This window comes from Bubalus bubalis, chromosome 18 (genome assembly GCF_019923935.1).
Source record: "Bubalus bubalis isolate 160015118507 breed Murrah chromosome 18, NDDB_SH_1, whole genome shotgun sequence".
Classification (NCBI taxonomy): Eukaryota; Metazoa; Chordata; class Mammalia; order Artiodactyla; family Bovidae; genus Bubalus; species Bubalus bubalis.
The window spans coordinates 36067495-36088582 of NC_059174.1; the positions used below are offsets into that span (position 1 = coordinate 36067495).

The 21088-nt window shown below is 40.9% G+C and overlaps 3 protein-coding genes across 8 annotated transcripts in view; 1 reads left to right on the forward strand and 2 right to left on the reverse strand.

Moving 5' to 3' along the window:
* Positions 1–6143, reverse strand: TMED6 (transmembrane p24 trafficking protein 6). Of its 3 annotated transcripts, XM_025268949.2 has the most exons (5): positions 6056–6143; positions 4957–5187; positions 3631–3757; positions 2278–2426; positions 1–387 (listed from the first exon to the last, which is right to left on the reverse strand). In XM_025268949.2, exons 1-5 carry the CDS (start codon positions 6056–6058, stop codon positions 154–156), a joined length of 744 nt encoding a protein of 247 aa, XP_025124734.1. In that variant the 5' UTR covers positions 6059–6143; the 3' UTR covers positions 1–153. The 3 variants fall into 3 exon arrangements, 2 of the variants coding, with proteins under 2 accessions (XP_025124734.1, XP_006047683.1); XM_006047621.3 differs by lacking the exon at positions 6056–6143 and having other exon boundaries at positions 4957–5902; XR_006546367.2 differs by lacking the exons at positions 1–387; positions 3631–3757; positions 6056–6143 and having other exon boundaries at positions 452–2426; positions 4957–5056.
* Positions 1–21088, forward strand: part of NIP7 (nucleolar pre-rRNA processing protein NIP7) — a 42586-nt gene that overhangs the window by 3670 nt on the left and 17828 nt on the right. The window contains exon 5 of one of the 3 annotated variants that reach the window (XM_025268950.3): positions 5902–7633. The exons of the other annotated variants lie outside the window; for them this stretch is intronic. Coding sequence (XP_025124735.1) covers positions 5902–5982 — 81 coding nt within the window. The 3' untranslated portion in view covers positions 5983–7633. Of the gene's footprint in view, positions 1–5901; positions 7634–21088 lie in introns of those variants that run through there. 3 annotated transcript variants of the gene reach the window in all.
* The window catches only part of TERF2 (telomeric repeat binding factor 2), a 22271-nt gene continuing 8384 nt past the window's right edge, over positions 7202–21088 (reverse strand). The window contains exons 4-10 of one of the 2 annotated variants that reach the window (XM_006047620.4): positions 18434–18520; positions 17002–17148; positions 16443–16552; positions 14803–15195; positions 10493–10578; positions 8812–8852; positions 7202–8356 (exon numbers count right to left, since the gene is read on the reverse strand). In XM_006047620.4, the coding sequence (XP_006047682.3) occupies positions 8198–8356; positions 8812–8852; positions 10493–10578; positions 14803–15195; positions 16443–16552; positions 17002–17148; positions 18434–18520 (1023 nt within the window). In that variant the 3' untranslated portion in view covers positions 7202–8197. Of the gene's footprint in view, positions 8357–8811; positions 8856–10492; positions 10579–14802; positions 15196–16442; positions 16553–17001; positions 17149–18433; positions 18521–21088 lie in introns of both variants that reach the window. The other variant, XM_006047619.4, reaches the window with a different exon arrangement.

Below are 21088 nucleotides of genomic sequence, written 5' to 3' on the forward strand. Positions count from 1 at the left end.
TTAACACATTTTATTATTTTATTGCTGTTTTGCTTGTGTAGATAAGAACCATAGAGTACAACTTTCTAAAATTGATTTTTTTCCCAACTTTACAAAGGTTTGACAAAGCTTGTGCCCAGAAGGAAAGAGCTAGGGCACTGTAGTCATTTGAGCTTAGCATCTTGGCTTCTGTGTTTCTGTAGTCATTGGGATATTGAAGAGACGCTTCAAGAAATACAGCTGCAGGATCCCAGAAAGAACAATGACAAGGCTCTGGGCTGTTGACCACCAATTCACATAGTTATAGTTTGATTGGAGAAGGAAAAAGTCCGCTGTTTTTCTCATGCGAGCGAAGTTGTAGTGTCGCCACATGTGAAAGATATTGTAATGCACCTTTCGTGTGCTCTCCTGTGGGACAGAAAGTGAAATACAGAAAGGGTTCCTTTCTACTTCCCATCTAGCCTCACCTGGGTACCCACCAGCACTAACCTCCTATATTCACGTGATTTTATGATATGTAAAAGTTGGCTATTGAGGGTGCAGAACAAAAAAAACAAGGGCTATTGGAGTTGTTGGTAAATGGCTAGTTTTGTTGTATATGAAAAAATTACTTGGACTTCAGTTTTTAAAAAATAATTTTTACAATGAAAAACTTCAGTGCTGAAACCAGAAAGCTCTTCCAGAGTGTGTCTAGATGTAGACATATACTCAGCACATCAGTGATGTTCTGGGCAGTGTCTTCTGTTCTTTGTATATGGTAGAAGATAAGAGCCTGCAAATTTTTTACTGAAGGGCCAGACAGTAAATATTCTAGGCTTTGAAAGCCATACAGTCTCTGTTGTGGTTACTAAACTCTGCCACTGTGGCACAAAAACAGCCACGGACATGTGCCCAGTTAGCTGTCCCCCAGTATCTTCAGGGAGGTTGGTCCCAGGACCTGCAGAGGATGCTCTGGTCCCATTGTCAGCCCTCCATATCTTCAGATTCTCCACTTGCAGATACAGAGGGGGACCAACTGTAATTGTCAAATGAGCATTGTTTTGTCCCAGTAAAACCTCACTTACAAAAACTGGGCTTTTGTGCATCAGGGAGACTATCAAGAAAGTGGAGAGAGATCCCAAACAGTGGGATAAAATACTGTATTGGCTGAAAAGTTTTTCTGGAAGATAGGCTAGAAAATCCTGAACAAGCTTTTTTGGCCAATTCAATATTTGCAAACCATATATCTGATAAAGGACTGTTATCTAGACTATATAAAGGACTCTTAGAAGTCCACCATTTAAAAACACTAGATTTTAAGATGGGCAAAGGATTTGAATAGATATTTCTCTGAAGTAGATATAGAAAAGGCCAAAAAACACATGGAAAAATGTTCAGTGTCATTAGTCATTGGAGACACAACTCAAAAACCACAAGATACCACTTACACCCACTAGGATTGCTATAACAAAGACAATAACACATTGGCAAGGATATAGAGAAATTGCAGCTCTCAACAGACACTGCTGGTGGGATGTAAAATGTGTTACCCACAGTGGAAAAGAGCAGTTCCTCATTGAAGTTAAAAAGTTATCATACTAGCAGAGTATACCACTTTTATGTGTACAGAAATAGAAGTATGTTCATACAAAAATCTATATGCTGGTGCTCACAGCATCATTATTTATAATAGCCAAGAAGTGGAAATAACCCAAATGCCTACCAGCTGATAAGAAACAAAATACAGTGCCTATATACAATAGAATATTATTCATCCAGAAAAAGGAATGAAGTACTAACACATGGTACAATGTGGCTGAACCTTGAAAACATGCTCAATGAAAGAAGCCAAACACAAAAGGCCACATTGTATGAGTCCCCTCATGTGAAATGTACAGAAGAGGCAAATCTGTAGAAACAGAAAATAGATTAGTGAGGGATTACCCAGGACTAGGGGGGCATGGAGAACAGAGAGTGAATAACAGGCATGCAGTTTATTTTTGGAGTGATGAAACTTCTGGAATTAGATGCTGGTAATGGTTGCAGGACCTTGTAAACCACTAAACTGTACACTAAAAGTGGTGTATTGTATCTAAATTAAAAGGCTGTGAGCCATTATTTGCTGATGCCTGGTAGAGGCATCAAGTGAGGAATTTCAAGAGCTCCAAGTCACAAAATTAAAGGCTTCAAATCTTTTTGCCTGTTTGGTTTCTACCCAAATGAGCTTTCACTAGTATGATATTATTCCCACTAATTCTAATCTTTCCTCCAAATTTAAACTTAGTTTCCATGGATGTTTCTCTCCCATGGAACAATTACCTCAATTGCATCCAGAGTATCGTTCAGTTGTTTTCTTTCCTTCTCTTTGTGGTCCATCTCAGGCCCCTCGTAGAAGACTCCAAAGTTGAGGTATACTTGCACGGAAGCAAAGCGATTTTGCTGGTTTGCTAGACAAAGCCGATAAAAACCTGTACGAATTCCAAGATCATTACCAAGTTCTTGATCTCCTACCCTCCGGCCCTCTAAATTTCCCTGGAGATAACTGTTCTCCAAAATTAAATGTGCTACTATAGACAAAACTGCAAAGATTCAGTTTTTGATGTGGAAGATCCTACCTGAAATGTATTTTACTAAATACCATAATGTTTTGCCAAATTTTAGTAACTTGAGCTCTGTATTGGATAGAAAACATTTTCGTCTTTTTCAACCTGTAATTCTCACATCTTCTAAGCTATTTCTAACCACAAGCATATTAAGAGCATATTGTTTGCCTGCTTGTACACCATTAGAGCTGGGATATCATCTTGATCTTGAAAGTAGGAAAAAGATGGATGCTGTATGAATGAAAGAAGCTATCCGGGAGTGACTTCCTGCAAGGTGGTTTGTATGGGGGCTGCTGGTTTGGGGTATGTACTGATGCTTATTCTCAACTGGGGTCGCCTCCTGCTCGTGACGGTGGGGGCGCAGTGGGGAGGAGCAGGGTTCGAAAGATGTGGCAGGGTATTTGATTGTCTTAAGTGACTGGAAGGCACTACTGGCATATCGGGGCCAAGATGTTAAATAATAATGCTGATACCCTGTGCTGTGAACTGAAGGATTGTCTTATGTACCTGTTGAGAAATACTGTCTTTTTTTGTGCACCTGGCTGGTACAGAGAACAGTTCATACTGAGTAGTGCTGTCCGGAGTGAGGACGGGCTCGATCTGACTGTGGGAATTTTATGGCGACTGGAGAAGTGCTTTGTTGTAGAATGTGGATATTTGTCATGGCCATGCATTTTCCTTATATTCTGAGTCTGCTTTTTGGTAACTGGCTCAAGTTGTTCTGATGACTGGGGTACTATCCCATAATAAATTTATTAATTGTAATTCTGTATCATAAATGGATCTGCCTGTTTTGATCACTTTCCCATAATCTGGTTCACTGGAGATGATGAAATAAAATCGAGCTTCTGGAGCCCAATCAAGGACATCTGATTAATGTCCTTGGCCATTGGCAGTCTACAGGAAATCTGGTTTGTGGTTTTCAAGGTTAATTTTTTTCCCCTACTGTTTCACCATCCATATGTGGAAAAGTCAGGGCTTTTGCATCTCAGTACTTATTAATTTCAATATTTCCTCATTATTTTCCCAATTTCAAAGAAATACAATAGCTGTGAGAATGAAAACAGACCTGTCTCGTGGGTAGAGAAGTTAATCTGTCCCCGAACATTCTTAGAGGTCTCTATAAGGAAACCCTGTGGGGTATGTGCAGTGGCAGCAACATGCCGGTCATGTGACATTCCTAGTGTCCGCTGAACCTGCCGAGACACATTAAAGAGGGAGGAAAGCCCGTGCTACATCATCAGGAAGCTAACTGAATGGTAAGATTGACATCCAGTGACCATCAGTATGGTGGTTCTCAGTCAGGGATGGTACTGCCCAACCCCCACCTTGAATTTGGGTCGAGGTATCGCATTGATGTTGCGTGCGAGTAGGGGAGGGCAGGGAGGCAGCAATGCTGAACATCCTGCCAGTTGGAAACAGTAAGCAAGACAAAGAATTGTCCAAAATGCCAATAGCACCTGGTGAGAAAACATGTCTCAGACCTTGAATCTGGCCATGTAGTTCTTGGCTGAACTCAACTTGGTTTTGACGTCCCCAGTGGTATACCAGACTTGGGCTTTTTTGATACTTGACAGCAAGTAAGGCATTCAATATGTACTTGTCTCCAAGCTGGATAAGCCCAGGCTGTGAGCTGTGTGGTAGCTACTATTCTATTATTAATTCAGAGATAAGGAAAATCTCTGATGAGTTAGTATAAAATGAATTTTAAGTTACATTGGCATAAGACTAATATAGTTTTTTAACATGTAAATAAAATTTAGAAAGTTAATAGGTTTCCAAGGTAAAGAACAAAGGAAATGAACAACTAAGTTACTGGTGAGCAGACCATCCTTGGGCACAGCATGGATTAAAGTACTTGGCTTAAAGTATTTAAGCAACAGGACTGATTACATAGAGAAACCTTGAGTTGGTGATTCTTCAATTTGCGGGAATTACCCCTAAAGGCAAGAGAGTAATATTGTTTCCCCAACTTCATAAACTGAAGCGTCTTTGAAATCTCTGGGTCTGTCTCCAAAGTCCGTGTGATTTTTTTCGTTCAGCTTGGTACCATATCCATATTATTTTAATATTTAAAAAATGGACTCTTTCTTTCCCCTCTCATCTCCAAATTCAAGTAAATGTGATGATTCTCTCTCCAGGAAGAGGCACCCAGTTTGTCCCATGACTTCGAGCACACTGCCATAGCCCCAAATTTGAGAAACCAAGCCATATGTTTTAGTGATTATTCATCTATCAAGTTTCCATTTAACTGCAGACCTATTTCACTAACAGGTGGGGAGTCATAGCATAATAAAGACAACTAGAACCTTGTGTTTATTTAAAACCTGACCCCCTTTATAAAAGGAAATGAACAAACAAGCAAAACAAGTCCCCAGTATGACCATGTACCCACCTCATAACTGAAATAGAAGTAGCCAGTCTGGTGGGCAAATTGCCAGAAGCATTCTGTGCCTCCTGGAGGGATCACAATGGCAAAGTCGTGTCGATCTGCTCCACGGAAGAGGGACTGGTCCCCAGTGCCACTAAGGGGTTCTGTCTTCTGGCTCCTAGCAGAGCTCACTAGGTTCAGAACCACCAGTCCAGCCGCAAAAAGCATAGGGAACATGCTGCTCCCTGGAGACTCCTGTGTGTGCAGCCCAGTGGAATCAAGCAGTTTAGTATATGTACTATCGAACCAAGCACGGAATCAAGCAATTTAGACCACTGCTGGGGTAATGATTAACTCCACAAGTAACACTTAGGCCAGTCTCAGGGCCACGCATAAGATATTCCAGAATAGAATTGGCATGATACCCCACATTTGGCTCACAGGAAGAATTTTTGCTTTAACTTCAAAAACTCAGTGGCTTACCAAACCTATTTAATGGGTTTCTACATAGACTATTACTTCAGAAGAGCGATTTCCACCCTTCCTTTGAGCTGTCATTTTTCAGTTTTTACCTGTTGGGAATAAACATTAAGTAGGTTTATTTCCAACTATTTGAATGTATGGACTTATTTCTCACAGTCGCTGGGAGGTTTTTTTAATTCATATCAAATTGTTAGATGATACCTGTTGCTCCTGTAAGATACAAGGGGCAAAACCTGTTTCAGGACTTCTTTCTGCCCAGTGCTACAGCATAGGAGAGCAAAGCATAGCATGGAAGTGTGTAGAAGCATTTAAATGGATGAAGAGTGAGCAAGAGACAGTGGTCAAACTCCTCCACAGATAACCCTCCTCATTCTGCTACCATCCACCTGAATGATAAGTCACCCCTAAAGCTATCCAAAACCCACTGAAAGACTGTTACGTTGTTCAAACACTTGATATGTCTTCTTTTATCTGTGGCTTCTTTAGCACCCACAGAGGGAAAAAGACTTATTGAACACCCACTGTCTTCATGGAGGAGAGATTTACCTGCATCTTATTCTCACATAAGCCTACAACGGAAGTACCATTACCTACTACATTAGAAATGAAATGGACATCCAGGGTCCAGGGGCTAACTCACCATCTACAAGCACAGCTGGGGCCCTGAGTAGGCCTCACACTCCTACCCCTCAGGACAGTATGTCTGTCAGTCTCTGAGTTCTGACAGATTCTACATGTTTTTCTCTCAGCCATCATCTTAAGCATGAGTACCTTCTAACCAAGTATTGCTTCAGAATGCATCACAATGAATCCGAGTGGTAATACTTTTAACTGTCACCAAGTATGTGCTGTTATGAAGAACGTACTTCATAATTGTGGTCAATTCCAGCAAAGGCCAGATGACATCACAGCAATCTGGAGGCACAGTGGCTGCAGTGTTGCTAAGGTGAAGGTAGGAGACACCGGGATCATTTCCCAGTGACGCAGTGACCGGCACCGCCACTGGAGTCCCACCACTGCCCCAGTCCTATCGCTGCTCACCAATATGTGGTAAGCAGTGACAGATTCACCAAAACAGTCATCAGTTCATGGTAAGTTGTCTAGTCCCATAGAAACTATAGGCAGAGGTTTTTCTGTACACATTCCGTAACATTATAGTAAAAAAAATAACATTGAAGTTATATTAAAAGGGAGGGGGGGAGGCTAGTGGATCTATGCATTTCTCAAATTGGAGAAACACTTAATGGAATATTTTGCTTCCTTAAGTATATCCCAGTGTCACACTTTTACTTAGAGTGTGCCATCTAACAATGTGAGAGTTGAAAATAAAGAATCTACTGGATCTTAAAGCTTGGTTTGGAGGGAGACAGCAACTAGCTACCACCAACATCAAGTGGAGACCAAGTTCTCACCTTCTTACTAGTTTAATTTGGGGCTAACTGTTAGAAAAACAGCAGTACCAAACCCCCAAACATGTAGTAAATAGGTATTAAAGCTGTACAAAGTTTCCAAATTTTAACTACAAGATGAATTTTTAAACTTTAACATTTGTTTTGTCAAAAGAAATGGACAAAAGGGAATTCTTTTGTCCTCAGAGGTATGGTATATGAAGAAATGAGACAGATTAAGAAAAACTTCCACATGTCTGTATGGCACAGCTTCTAAGGATTAGAACATTCAATACAGTTTGACATTAGTTTCTTAACACAAACAGCAGGGTTTACCAAAGCTTGTTCAGCATTTTGCTATCTCCGTTTTTTCAGCTGCAATTAAACAGCTACTTAAATTTGAGAGAAGCAAGACTTTAATGAAGAATGCTACAAGTTATGGACAATAATTAGTTCTCATTTTAAAAAAAGATTACAGAAAACACTTTACTGAAATTCTTTTTTGCTAAAAAGACAGTCATTAAGGATCTGAGAGACAGCAAGCACAACACAGTACAAAAGGAGAAGGGAATGTTGAATTCCAGTGCAAGACACTAACACAGCACAATTAGGGAACCAGGCGGAAGCAACCATTTCACAAAGAATGGAATTAGGCATTTATACTTAATCAGGATTTTTTTAAGCTTTAAAAGTCCAGCATAAAGAAGGGAATTGGGAAGAATGGATGGGGACAGGGGCTAAGCTTATCTACAATCACCATTTTACCAAAAAACACACTGGTTCAACCACGTGAGAAGTGGAGGTTAAACCTGCCTACGGAGGCCAGCAAATAGAGCAAATGCCAAGGCAGTCACGTTTCTAGGTGTTGATGTCACAATTGGCTGAACAATGTTTAAAGGGACTCTGATTCCACCAGGACTGGGCTCTCATCAACCTGGGCTCACGACAGTTGAAGTTCCTTTGCATTTGCATCAGAAGGCCAAAGCTTTACCTGGAAGACGTTCACTCCAAATAATGCTCATGTTGCTGGTTTTAACAGGTCATGGAGTCAAAAGGGGCTCCTAATAGACTCCACCATTTCCTAGGAGAAGGTTCTACTGATTACCAGGGATTTAAATTCAAGCAAACCACTAAAGAAGGGAAATACTAATGGTATTCTGGCACTGTACAAGCTGTGTGCCTGTCATCTCTGCCAAGGACATGGGGTGGACTTGGCTTTGTTTCTCAGCTCCATGATCTCCAACTGTGATGAAGTGGAACTGGGACCTCCCCCACATGAGAGGAGGATGCCCAAAATTCTCATCCCAGCCCACCTTCTGAAAGAAACAGCAGACTACCAGGGGCTATTATTAGGAACCATGCTCCTGTGAATTCTGTGGAAATGAAAGCCTGTTTCAGTTCATGCCAAGTCTTTTCATGGTCCGCCAGCGATCCTTAATCATCACAGCTGTTCGGTTAACAAATGGGTAGTTTTTAGAAATGGCAGCCCAGTTTCCTTCTCCATACTTCTGCACTCCAGCCTTGACCCACTCGCTTTCCTCTACAGTCCACTTCTGCAAGGGAAAAGAAGAGAGAGAAGCAAAGGATTTATCACCACCTGTTCACTCCACTTACATTTTCATATAGTGAAGAGGTCTAGGAGAATAACCTGAACCCAAAGGAAGGATTTATACTCTTAAAACATGATACAGATTATAAGTTAACACCATGGATTTGAACATCTACTAATTCTCAGTGTCTTACTGTTTTGTCCTCAACTAATAATCATTTCTGCATTCAGAACTTTAAACATGTATTGTTTATGGTTGGGAAATTTGTCAGCTTTCTGACCTAGATTTTTCTTCCAGAGAGTAACTATTACTTTAGTTTGGATTATCTGAAAACTACAATTAAATTTTTTTACCAGGTGCATGGGTAGTCTATGCCTGTGAAATGTGGGTACTTATTTTACCTCTCTTCTACCCCTACAACCAGAAAAGATTAGAAAAGACAGTTTAAAAAAAATTACCTGCTTTTTTGTTGTATTGGTTGCACTCTCTTCATCTGGTGCTGCTGGAAAACATTAGAAGCAGACTCATGTCAGAGCTCACCTTTCTCAGCACAACCCACAAGAAAAAGACACAGAACATCCCCAAAGGGAAAACTTGATTCAGATTTTACAAACTTTGAGAGAATAAAGGATATCACTAAAGGATAATTTGTCTTTGTCCTTTGCTTGCAAGATACCAATCATTTCAGTCCATGAGAATCTGTACAAAGCAAATACTTCACAAACAGGCATTCAGTAAACGGTCAGGATTTCAGGCTCTTTAGTAAAACCAATATCATTTTCTAAACTTAACTGAGGAACTGTGGTATTTAAAATCCTAATATATATATTAATATATGTATATACTCCTAATATACACATACATATATATGTGTGAATATGTAATATATGTATTTGTGTATATACATACACCTATGAGTGTGTGTGTGTGTGTATAATTTGTTAACTCCTTGTTAACCACTCCTTTGAAATAACCCAGTTTTATTGTTTTTTAATTTCCAAAATATTAGATGTAAGTAAAATTTGGCTCAATTCCTCAAACAAAAAGAATGGGGTAATAATTATTGTTTCCCACTCCAACAGACCATGTGAGATCTATTCAGATTCTACCTTTTCATCATTATGGATATAGGTCAGGCTTCATAAAACAAGGACCAAGATAATTTTTTAAAGGACCAGAGGGCTACAGGAGGGTATACAACACATGCCATCTCAAGCCAACAAGAGCCAGTTAAAAAGCTGCATAAGGCAAAGTTGCATAAACGTGGAACCTGCTGCAGGGTCTGCCTTAGCAGACATCACTGTCCCAGGAATGCTTCCTAAAGAATGAGGGAGGGTAACGCAGAAGAAGGGGTACTTACAGGACCAGATTATTTTTAAATTATGAAGTATTTCCTACTATATATAGTAGAAGCAGATTTCTGAAACTGACAAATCTGGACTGCATCAGAAGTGGATGTTTTCTAGAACTTTTATATCCTGTTTTTAAACATATTTAATGCCACTTTTATTAATCGTTATTTCTCCCATCTTCTCTGTAATCTTGATTTTGCCAACTATGTTTTTGCCAACAAAAGGTAATTCTTAAGGACAAAATCTTTGAGACCGGCAAAAGATTACTGGTTGCTGCTGTGTTACAAAAGTCTTCAGCATCTACAAGACTAAGGTTTAGCATGTAGATATTTTCATTAGAGTGCAAAGTATGTGGTGGGGTGGCGGGGGATCCTAATGCAAATGCTATGAAGCTTAGTATTCATTAAGGGAAAGGAACATTTCTCATCTTGGAAAAAAAACATTTATTATACACAAACTGACCATTTAGTTAAATAAGAAATGTAGGGAATGACCACGTCTACCTTTTCTAATTAAAATACTTTGGGAAGAATATCAACTACCATTAAATATAGGGTTTATTAAACCAAACCAAGAATTTTCTTTTAACTGTAAAATGTTGCTTTGATAGTCTCCATTCTTTAATAGGAAAAGACAAAACTGATTCCTCATGAATCACTATATGGAACTTTTAAACTTTTTTCTATTTTGGAGACGAGCAGTTTCTGGAACACTGATGTAACAGTAGCATGCATCTGTACTTCAGCAAGTGTCAAGGAGAGAGACCAGTGAGAATCTTCTGGCTTACCCTGAACTTGAAACAGTTCGTCCTCTTCCACCCAAGTCTCTTTTTCTTCAACCCCATTAGAGCTGTTCCACTTGCCTTTAGTTACTCTGAGGTAAAATCAATGAGAGGACAAGGTGTAAAACAAAATCATCCCAAACTCAGCACTGAATACATCACCATCCCCTTTCAACAACCTGTTCATTTTCCTGGGGCTTTTTGTTTGGTTGGTTTGAACTCCTAAAGATTTCAGCGTTATTCTAACCTAGAAGCTGCAAATTTCTTCCCCTCTGTCATAGAGATGCTCTGTTCCTATCTCTGGAGTGTTCTCCTTTTTTTTTTGGTGTGTTCTCCTTTTCCTCCCCATTCCTCAAGCCCAAGCCCACGGTCCAGTACCTTTCACCAGTATCATACTAGCCTCTTAATTGGAATCTCTCCCCTCCAGCCCCTTCTCCTTCCAAAGCCACCTGAACAGTCATCCTAAACTTACAGACCCCTCTCTCTATTCAGTGATACTTCTCACCCTGTAAACAGTTAAGACTAAATGGCCATATAGGGGAGCCAAGATCATCCAGTCTGGCCCATCAATTTCTCATCCATTCCTCCTTTCCCCACCAACATCCCTGCCACACCACCCACACACTCACTCAAACAGGACAGCCTCATCCTCCTCCCTCCTATGAGCTCTACTTTCCTGCCTCTCTGTTTAGTTCTCTCTGCTTGGGATTCCCTTCCCTGCCAAGTGAAGTCTTTCAAGGCCACTATTCTCAATGAAGACTGCCCGACACATACAAAAATCCCTTGCTCCTCTGCTTCCACTGTACTACACAACCATTTCACGCCATACCTGTAACCATAAGCACCTTGACATCAGAGACCATTATCCTCATTTGTCTACCCCAAACACCTTGCACCGTAACACATACCCTAACAGAAGCTGGAGAGAGATTAACTAAACTAACAATTGGATTATCAAAGAGCCATAAAGGAATTATACTATCAAAGATTACAATAGTAAGCAAACAAGAATCCTCCCTGTAAACATGAAATTTTTAGTACCTAGTTGCAACCAAAAACAGTTCCAAAACTATAAAATAATCCAAAATCCAAGTTGCTAAATAAATGGAATTATATATTCAGTCTTACTGTACATAGCACAAATCCGACCTCAGAATTATAACATCCTTTACAAAACAAACATGGAAAGTATCTGAACTAAGTTTTGAAGAATTTATAAAGATCAAAATCACCTGAAAAACCTGACAAGAGAGCACAGACAAACTGCTGTCTTCTTCCCCACTATGAAATTTTGTTGCAAAGCCTGTCTGGGTATTTTTCAAATGAGCAATGAAAGCAATTTGCTTAATAAATGCATACACTTGAAAAAAATTTCATAAGTTTTCTATACAGTTACTTAACTAAGTGACTGAGACAAATAGTGGACTCTTTTCTTTGTTTTTAAATTAGATCATAACCTCCAAAAGGATATTTCTAAGAATAACTGATTTGAGACAGAGTAAAAATTACATGAGGTTTATCCATCTCAGGATGTTAGCTGTGTTAAGTACTACTCATAAATAAAAGTCAGGATCAGAGTTTAAGTTTTCCATCAATTTATCCAAGTCCTGGGATAAAACTGGTTTTTACCTCTAGGTCCATCATTTTCACCTAAGTGGCTGGTCATTCTTCTGTAGACTGTCTTTGCAGATCACTTTGGTACTTTCTGCGCCTCCTCTGAACTCAGCATTTATTACATGTATAAACGTTTCAGTATTTCCTAACTTCTCATGTTGTAGACAGGGCTCAGACCTGGTTCTCATCTTGACTGCTAGCTGGCTGTGCAGACTCCTGGCTCACTGCGCTCCTAAGTGGTGAAGTTAGAACAACTTAATGGTCTTAGAGGGATTGGCAGACTACAGCCTGTGGCTACTGGTTTTTATAGAGCCCTTGAACTAAGAATGGTTTTTATATTTTTCAAAGGGTGGTAAAAAAACAAAATAATATACAACAGAGACACAAGTGGCCCACAAAGGCTAAAATGTTTCCTTTCTTACCCTTTTATAGAAGTTTTGCTGGTGGCTCCTTAAATTCCGAGAACCAAGAACTGTTACTTTGTTTGGTTGATAAAATACCTCTTAAAGCACTAGTTCTGTGCCAGGTGCCATGAGGGATATGAAAGCCCCATCAAGGTGACAGACCCTAAGCCTGCCTTCCCCGCCTTTTTTGAGATTCCACTGGCCCAGCCTCCCCTGAGTCCTGATTGCTCACCAGGCAGCAGGCTCCACCACCCTCCTCTCCTTTCCCTCAGTGTTGGTACAAAAGCTGTCAGTGATGTCTGCTCAGAGGCTTTCAGATTAGGTGTATTAGATTTATCTGGGGCACAGCAAAGCAGATTAGAGAGCACTCCCCGTCCCTTCTCACTCAGTAGTCAGGAACCCAACACTGCAGGTAATTGATGTGAAGCCCCACTTGAGAATCTCTGCCTGATAGAACATAATAGGAGCTAAAATCTGGTCCATCTACCTTCCAGACCCTTCTCCCTTCATCCTCTCTGTGCACTGTATTCTCCTGCCATACAGACTGCATGACAGTTTCTGGGGCATGCCAGGCTTTCTTGAGCTGTAAGAGGTTCCCACTGCCCAGAACCCCACAGCTCCCAATATGCTGGATGACTTCCTACTCATTCTCCAAGGCTAGCCCCTCTGCAAGGTTGCCCACCCACAACTCTGCTGCCCAGGTCAGCTCTTCTTCCCTGCAGCTCCCAGGGCACCTCACATAAGCTTCTTCTAGAACCAGAGTCAGGGAATCCCTTTTTTCTATAAAGTGCATATAGTGTCTTAAGCTTTGCAGGCCTTACTGTCTTTGTTGCAACTGCTCAACTCAAGGTAGCAGCCACAGACAATACATAATTCATAAGTGTGGCTGTTCCAATAAAATTTTATTTACAAAAACAGGCAACAGGTGGACTCATCAAGAGGCCATAATTTGCCAACCTCTGCTTTAAAAGAGTACCCATCCTTCCTCATACCTTTGACAGATCCTTCCATTTATAAAGCCACTGTAATCATACTCTTTCCAGTTTCCTCATCTGTTCATGGGAGCAACACCTATACTTCATAGAATTGCTGTGAGAGGCAGAGATCAGGTATCAAATGAGAATAATTGTGTGTTATTCAGCTTAGCCCAGCCAATGACTGACTCACTTCCAAATGCAGATAGTGGTATATAGTGCAGAACTGTGCCTGAGTATAAATCACTTATCAGATGCCACAGCCCCACACAGTACCTAGCACAAGCATGCTGGGGCATAGGTCCCCAAACAACTACAACAGAGTGCAGAAGTAGATGGCAGTGACCTTAGACCAGTGAGGTGATCACTTACAGCAGGTTGACCAGGGGAAATTTATGGAGGTGAAGCAGCTTGGTGTACATGGTGTATCAACATGGGTTTTTGTGTCAAGACTAACTAGGATTTAAAAATCCCAAAGCCCAATTTTGCCACTTTTTAGCTGTATGACTTCCGGTAAGTTAGTAACATTTCTGAACCTTCCTCACCAATAAAATGGGGCTAATAAATCACTCAGAGTGAGGAGCGTAGATATTAAGATAATTGAAAGTGCTTGGCCCACAAAGTATTCAGTTAACATCGCTTCTCTTCCCTTTGAAAGACGGATGGGGTTCTGACAAGCGATGGAGGAATGATAGTCCAAATGTGGGGAATGAGAGGCACCAAGAAAAGCAGACTGACAGAAACAGGGTTAAGGGGAACAAGCAGACCAGTCAGCCTAAAGCAAAGATCCACAAGAGGGCACAAAGGTAGCAAAACTGAAAGCCAGGTTGGGGTCATGAAGTGGAGCGAAATGAAAGCACTCTAACCACTGCCCCACAGAGCCTAGCAGAATGTGAGAGATTAGTATTTACTGAATTTGCCAAGTTTCAAATGTCCATTGAACGTGCAAAACTATAAATATTCATAAATCTCTTTTAAGGATCAGAGTATAATGTGGCCCAATTCAAACAAACTTCTTGTAAGAAGACTACTATTTAGTAGTCAAGGCACTCAGCAGTTCACTAAAAATGGAAGCAGTGGTGAGTAGGAGGCTCTGACACCCTTCCACTCCCACCTAGTGCAATGCCTGGAAGCCCAGCACAGGGCTTCAGAACTGGCAGAATGGCTATGATGTCCCTCCCCACCCTGAGTCACACTCTAGCAGTCTGAGCAAGCCTTGGTGGTGAATAACGTAGCTGAAAGTTACTTCATTCATGGAAGCAATACCAGGCCTAACCAGGACCACCAACCAGCCCCCAAACTTCTACAAAGAAGGTCTTCATACTTGGGATTCTTCTCCCCAGGGAGGGGTTGGTTGAGGACAGTGGGCTTGGATGGTGATGCCGGTGTGACCTCCTGGGAAGAGTCGAGGCCTGAGCTCGGCTCAGTACTCTGGCTGTCCTCCTCCAAAACCAGTCTGCTTATTGTCATGCGCTTGGTCTTGGGCTGCAGTTCAGAGCCACCCTCACCCTCAGTGGGGGCAGAACTTTCGTTATCATCTTTTCTTGTTCTCTTGTTTTTGAGGGCTGGTGATGGCGGGCGCGCTTTATTAGGAAAGACCATATCCTTCTGGTCCAGTTTTGAGAAGGCTGCCTCAGAATCTTGTGCACTGGACAAAGTCTTGAAAGCTGCTTTCAGAGTCCTAATCCCAATGGTGGTGGGTGTGCTCTGTAGCTGCCTACAAACAACGCAAACACAGAGAAATCAGTTTCACCACTGCTGAGGCCTGTCCAAGCAGCTGCAACTTTTTCAAACTGTGAAGCTTCAAATTATAGACTCAAGTTGAGAACGCTTCATTTAAAAAAAAAGAAAAGTGCGTGATACAGCCTTTATTTATAAGCACTTCGATTTATAAGTGTTAAGCAGAGGTTTTAAATATGATATGGAAATTGAATTATGAAGCTTAAACTTCAAGAGAACCTAAAAGGAACTAGGGCCAATGATACTCCCTCCAGAGACCTCTTCAGCGGGTGCACTAATCCGTTACTCTGCATGGACTAAAGCAATGCTTTCCGTTAATGCAAGAGCTCTGCAGAATGTCTAACAGCTGTAAGTCCATCTGGATGACCAACTGATAATCCAGCAATCTCACCTTCAAGTCTAAACTCTTCTTCCAGCCGTCCCAGTCCAACCCTCATGTGAGACTAGTTAAAGAGTGGTCTCAATTCTGCCCTATTTCTCCTACAATACACTTATAAATGGGATCTTGAGAAGTCTCAGTGAGGGGCATGCCACAGTCTTGGAACAATGAGAAACTGCCTGTTCAAAATAAAGTTCATCGAGCATTTGGAATAGCTAGTATGTTTTAAGAAAACACTGTAAGGAGAAGGCAAACTGGCAGCCTGCATGCCAATCCTAGCTGGCAGATGTGTCTTGTCTAACCTTTTTTTCTTTCCCCTTAATTAGACTAACTACCAACATTCAAAAATTGGGAAATCTCAAAAAATATTTTTTGCAACAATCACACAAAGCTGGAAAGCATGCTTTCTCTGGGTCGCAGTCCCATACCATCAACTGTATTATCCTGGACCCACTTTGCTCCTTTACATCTCCTACAGGGCCCTCAAAGAGATCTCTGCTTTGTTAACTGGTCTCAGCAATTTGATTCACAAGTCTGAACGCTGTATTAAGAGATAACATATCAATAGGGAAGTACTGAGGCAAAGACAGAGAAACAGAAGGAAAGAGCCTTTGAAGAATAAATAGCCAGTCGGGAACTTCTGCCTAAGACCTAACATCCTGTTTTCAATATTCCCATTTTCCCAGGGTGTGCTCTGTGAAACCCACAGTGCCTTCCTTGAGTAGCTCAGTAACATGTTAGGAAGTCAAATCACCAGGAAGAACTGACTCTGCTCTAAGATGACGACTATGCTTCCAACAACCTCTGTTTTTCATCCCAACATCACAAAAGTGCATCCCTCTTACCTGGCAGGTTCTCTGAGTGGCTTTTCCACAGGCTCTGGTGCTGGCTGAGGTTGTGGTTCTTTCACTGTGGCTGAGGCGGAGGACTCAGATTTCAAAGCCTTTCTGGCCATCTGAGAAAGGAAAAATAACGTCAAGAATAGGAAGTCACAGAATTTCATTAACTCTCTGCTTTTACCATGAACATATTCAATATGCAAGCATGTTTCATTTACAAACCCAATTTAGGCAAAGACTACAGGAGGACATAAAAAGGGAGAAAACTTAAAGAACTGTCTTAAATTTCTTTCTTCTTTCCTTCCCCACACAATGGCTCATAGTTTTCTATACTAAAGGAGAACTCAATCTGAGTGGTACTAAAAGGATCTTGATGTTGCAAGAATTCCAAACAGTTATTTTGGACAACAAACTAAGTGATTTTACTTTATGTCTCCTCTTCTGTCCTTTTACTCTCACCCCTAATCTAGTTTCTGAATCCTACATAGACCTTTGGGGTCACATGCAAAAGCCAGACTTTTGGTTTTCTTTGAAACTTAGGATGACCAATGTTTCCAAGCCCCACCGTGAGGAGGTAGGGCTCTGCGTCATCCAGGTGACTCTCCAGGAAGCGCAGCATCTTCTGCTGGAAGGTCTCATAGGAGAAGTTCTGGATCACAGGGTGGGCCAGGTTCTTTTCACGGATAATGTTTAGGAGGTCATTTCTCAGCTTCTACACAAAGGACCAATAGTTGAAACATGAGAAAGAAAAACTCCAGTAAAGATTCAGTGATGAGTTAAGACAACACTATCAGAACTTTCTCAGTGCTGTCAATGAATAGCACTGGGAGAAAAGGAAGCCTACCACAGTGTGTTAACTGCTGCGGCTGCTAAGTCGCTTCAGTCGTGTCTGACTCTGTGTGACCCCACAGACGGCAGCCCACCAGGCTCCCCCGTCCCTGGGATTCTCCAGGCAAGAACACTGGAGTGGGTTGCCATTTCCTTCTCCAATGCATGAAAGTGAAAAGTGAAACTGAAGTCGCTCAGTCGTGTCCCACTCTTAGCAACCCCATGGACTGCAGCCTACCAGGCTCCTCTATCCATGGGATTTTCCAGGCAAGAGTGCTGGAATGGCGTGCCATTGCCTTCTCCACTACAGTGTAGAACAGGTCAAAAATTACTGACCAGTCACGGTTGGTTACTATTTAGCTATACAAAAGGAAAAAAAAAAAAGATGAAGAACTTAGGATCTAAAGTACCTTTCTACTTTTACATATAGATTTTTAAACTTTCAAAAAAGAAAACCGAAACAGATGAAAAGCTCCGTATGTACTAGTATAAAAAGATCTCCAAGATACATTAAGTGAAAATAGCAATTTAATGGTCAAGTTTGTATGTAGAATACACTCACATATGTATATGGGAAGAACAGGAAGACTGGATATATGTGTATGTCTGTACATACACACATGCACACTTATTTGCCTACATATGCACAGAATCTGTTAAGGAGAAAAAAGCATTGGTTCCCTCTAAGGAGAGGAATGAGATAGCCAAGTCAGAGATGAGAGAATTTTCACTAAGCTATTTTGTTGTATTTATGAATGTTGTATTATATACATGTGTTAACTTTTCAAAAATAAAATTTATATTTATATATTAAAAAAAGAGCGGGGTACCAGCAGAGTTTTTGACACCAGAAAACAGAGGCATTGAGTCCTCAGTAAGGCAGATTCTCAAGTCTGCAGGATCAGCATTTATGTAAATAAAGTCAGATGTGTTAGTACTGGTGCTGATCACTAGTTTTGTCACATACCTGGCAGAAATGGTCAAGTAAATGATTTCTGTAAATTTTTCAAATTTTTGAAAAGCCATTCTAACAGTAAATTATCCTAGATATAAAAGACATGTTCAAGAAACTGAATATTAACATTCCTGACAGAGAACCCTTTCCCTGTTTCCCCATAAAAAGCAATGAGCTGGATATAGGTAATGGAAGCAAAGTATATCAAATTTACCTGAGTTGTAGGGTCCTTGGACATATGTTTTTTCAAAATTTTTGAAGCCTTTTCAAATTCTTTGTTTTTGATACAAATAATGACTGCCTAAAAAAGGAGGAAAAATTTTTTTAACTGTTGTAATAATGAAAGATATAATCAGAATATCAAATATCAAAATAAGCTCTACTGAAAAGTAAAACTGAGTCTTATATACCCAAGAACTTTTCACATTCTATCAAATTCCTGTATAAAAAACTAACAATTATTTTTCAACCATATGAACAACTGTGTAAGGTACTACAGTGTGTAAGGTACTAGATTTTCAGTATTCAGTTCAGTTCAGTCATTCAGTCATGTCCGACTCTTTGTGACCCCATGGACCACAGCACACCAGGACTCCCTGGCCATCACTGACTCCCAGACTTTACCCAAATTCATGTCCATTGAGTTGGTGATGCCATCCAACCATCTCATCCTCTGTTGTCCCCTTCTCCTCCTGCCCTCAATCTTTCCCAGCATCAGGGTCTTTTCAAATGAGTCAGCTCTTCACATCAGGTGGCCAAAGTATTGGAGTTTCAGCTTCAACATCTGTCCTTCCAATGAACACTCGGGACTGATCTCCTTTAGGATGGACTGGTTGGACCCTCTTTGCCGTCCAAGGGACCCTCAAATGTCTTGTTGAACACCACAGTTCAAAAGCATCAATTCTTCGGCGCTCAGCGTTCTTTATAGTCCAACTCTCACATCTATACATGACTACTGGAAAAACCACAGCCTTGACTAGATGGACCTTTATTGGCAAAGTGATGTCTCTGCTTTTGAATATGATATCTAGGTTAGTCATAACTTTTTTCCAAGGAGTAAGCGTCTTTTAATTTCATGGCTGCAGTCACCATCTGTGGTGATTTTGGAGCCCAAAATATAAAGTCTGACACTGTTTCCACTGTTTCCCCATCTACTGCCATAAACTGATGGGACTGGATGCCATGATCTTAGTTTTCTGAATGTTGAGCTTTAACCCAACTTTTTCACTCTCCACTTTCACTTTCATCAAGAGGCTTTTGAGTTCCTCTTCACTTTCTGCCATAAGGGTGGTGTCATCTGCATATCAGGTTAATGATATTTCTCCCGGCAATCTTGATTCCAGCTTGTGCTTCCTCCAGCCCAGCGTTTCTCATGATGTACTCTGCATATAAGTTAAATAAGTAGGGTGACAATATACAGCCTTGACATACTCCTTTTCCTATTTGGAACCAGTCTGTTGTTCCATGTCCAGTTCTAACTGTTGCTTCCTGACCTGCATACAGGTTTCTCAAGAGGCAGGTCAGGTGGTCTGGTATTCCCATCTCTTTCAGAATTTTCCACAGTTTATTGTGATCCACACAGTCAAAGGCTTTGGCATAGTCAATAAAGCAGAAATAGATGTTTTTCTGGAACTCTCTTGCTTTTTCGATGATCCAGCAGATGTTGGCAATTTGATCTCTGGTTCCTCTGCCTTTTCTAAAACCAGCTGGAACATCTGGAAGTTCAGGTTCATATATTGCTGAAACCTGGCTTGGAGAATTTTGAGCATTACTTTACTAGAGTGTAAGATGAGTGCAATTATGCAGTAGTTTGAGCATTCTTTGGTATTGCCTTTCTTTGGGATGGGAATGAAAACTGACCTTTTCCAGTCCTGGGGCCACTGCTGAGTTTTCCAAATTTGCTGGCATATTGAGAGCAGCACTTTCACAACATCATCTTTTAGGATTTGAACTAGCTCAACTGGAATTTCATCACCTCCACTAATTCAATATTACATTGGAAAAAAAAAAAAAGGACAGCTGATACAGCAGAATCTGATCTACTGGATTACAGACCATTTACTCAATCTGAATAGGGCCTCCTATGGAAAGGCAAAATGGACAGCAGACCCCTGGAACAGGTGGTTTTGTTCTTTTGGGATGCACAAGCTTTGATGTAACGGGGGAATGAGAGGAGGATATACTGGGGGATGGACAGGGGGAGGGACTTGCTGACCAGAGTTCCACTAGTGGAACTCAGGCCAATTCAGTAGGAGAACCAGCACAGCCTCTCATACTATAAACCCCAGGGGGCTAACTCCACAAGCAGCACAGAAAACAGGACCAAGTTCCACGTAGGATGAGAAGGTCTCCTCAGCCACAGAGAAAAAGGAGAGTCATTCAGTCAAGAAACCTATGTTCTATGTTCCAAGAGCACACACACAGTGTGTAAATAACAGTGATTGAAAATTAAAAAGGATATTTAAAAACATATGTGCACATTTTTTTAAAAATGAGGAAAGCCAGGAAAAAATTGGTACCACCTGGAGTTATCTAATAGGATAAAGGAGCTAATTTAAATACAGTGTCAAAGAAACATACCTCACACACAAAAAAAAAGGAAGGAAAACTGGTCCACAGATATTTTCAGTTCTTCACAGGGAAGAGTTTAAGGAGATACATACAGATCAAGGGAAGGAGGACTAGCAAAGGAATTCAGAAAATACAAATTTCTGGTGCTTCTGTCCTCAACAGGCTGAGCACAACCATACAGGGCAAAGGAAACGGGCGTCACATGCTTCTGAATAGCAGTTACAACACTAAGTTCCTGCTGCCAGGGAGGGGACGAAGTAAGTCTTTTCATTTTAATCAGATCATCATATTCACTTTT

What these genes read in the sequence shown, in the direction of transcription:
- TMED6 (XM_025268949.2), bottom strand. An exon ending in ACTTCTATTTCAGTTATGAG is followed by an intron (nt 3,758 to 4,956) that starts GTGGGTACATGG and finishes GTGTCTCGGCAG; the next exon opens with GTTCAGCGGACACTAGGAAT. An exon ending in CTTCTCTACCCACGAGACAG is followed by an intron (nt 2,427 to 3,630) that starts GTCTGTTTTCAT and finishes GAATTCGTACAG; the next exon opens with GTTTTTATCGGCTTTGTCTA.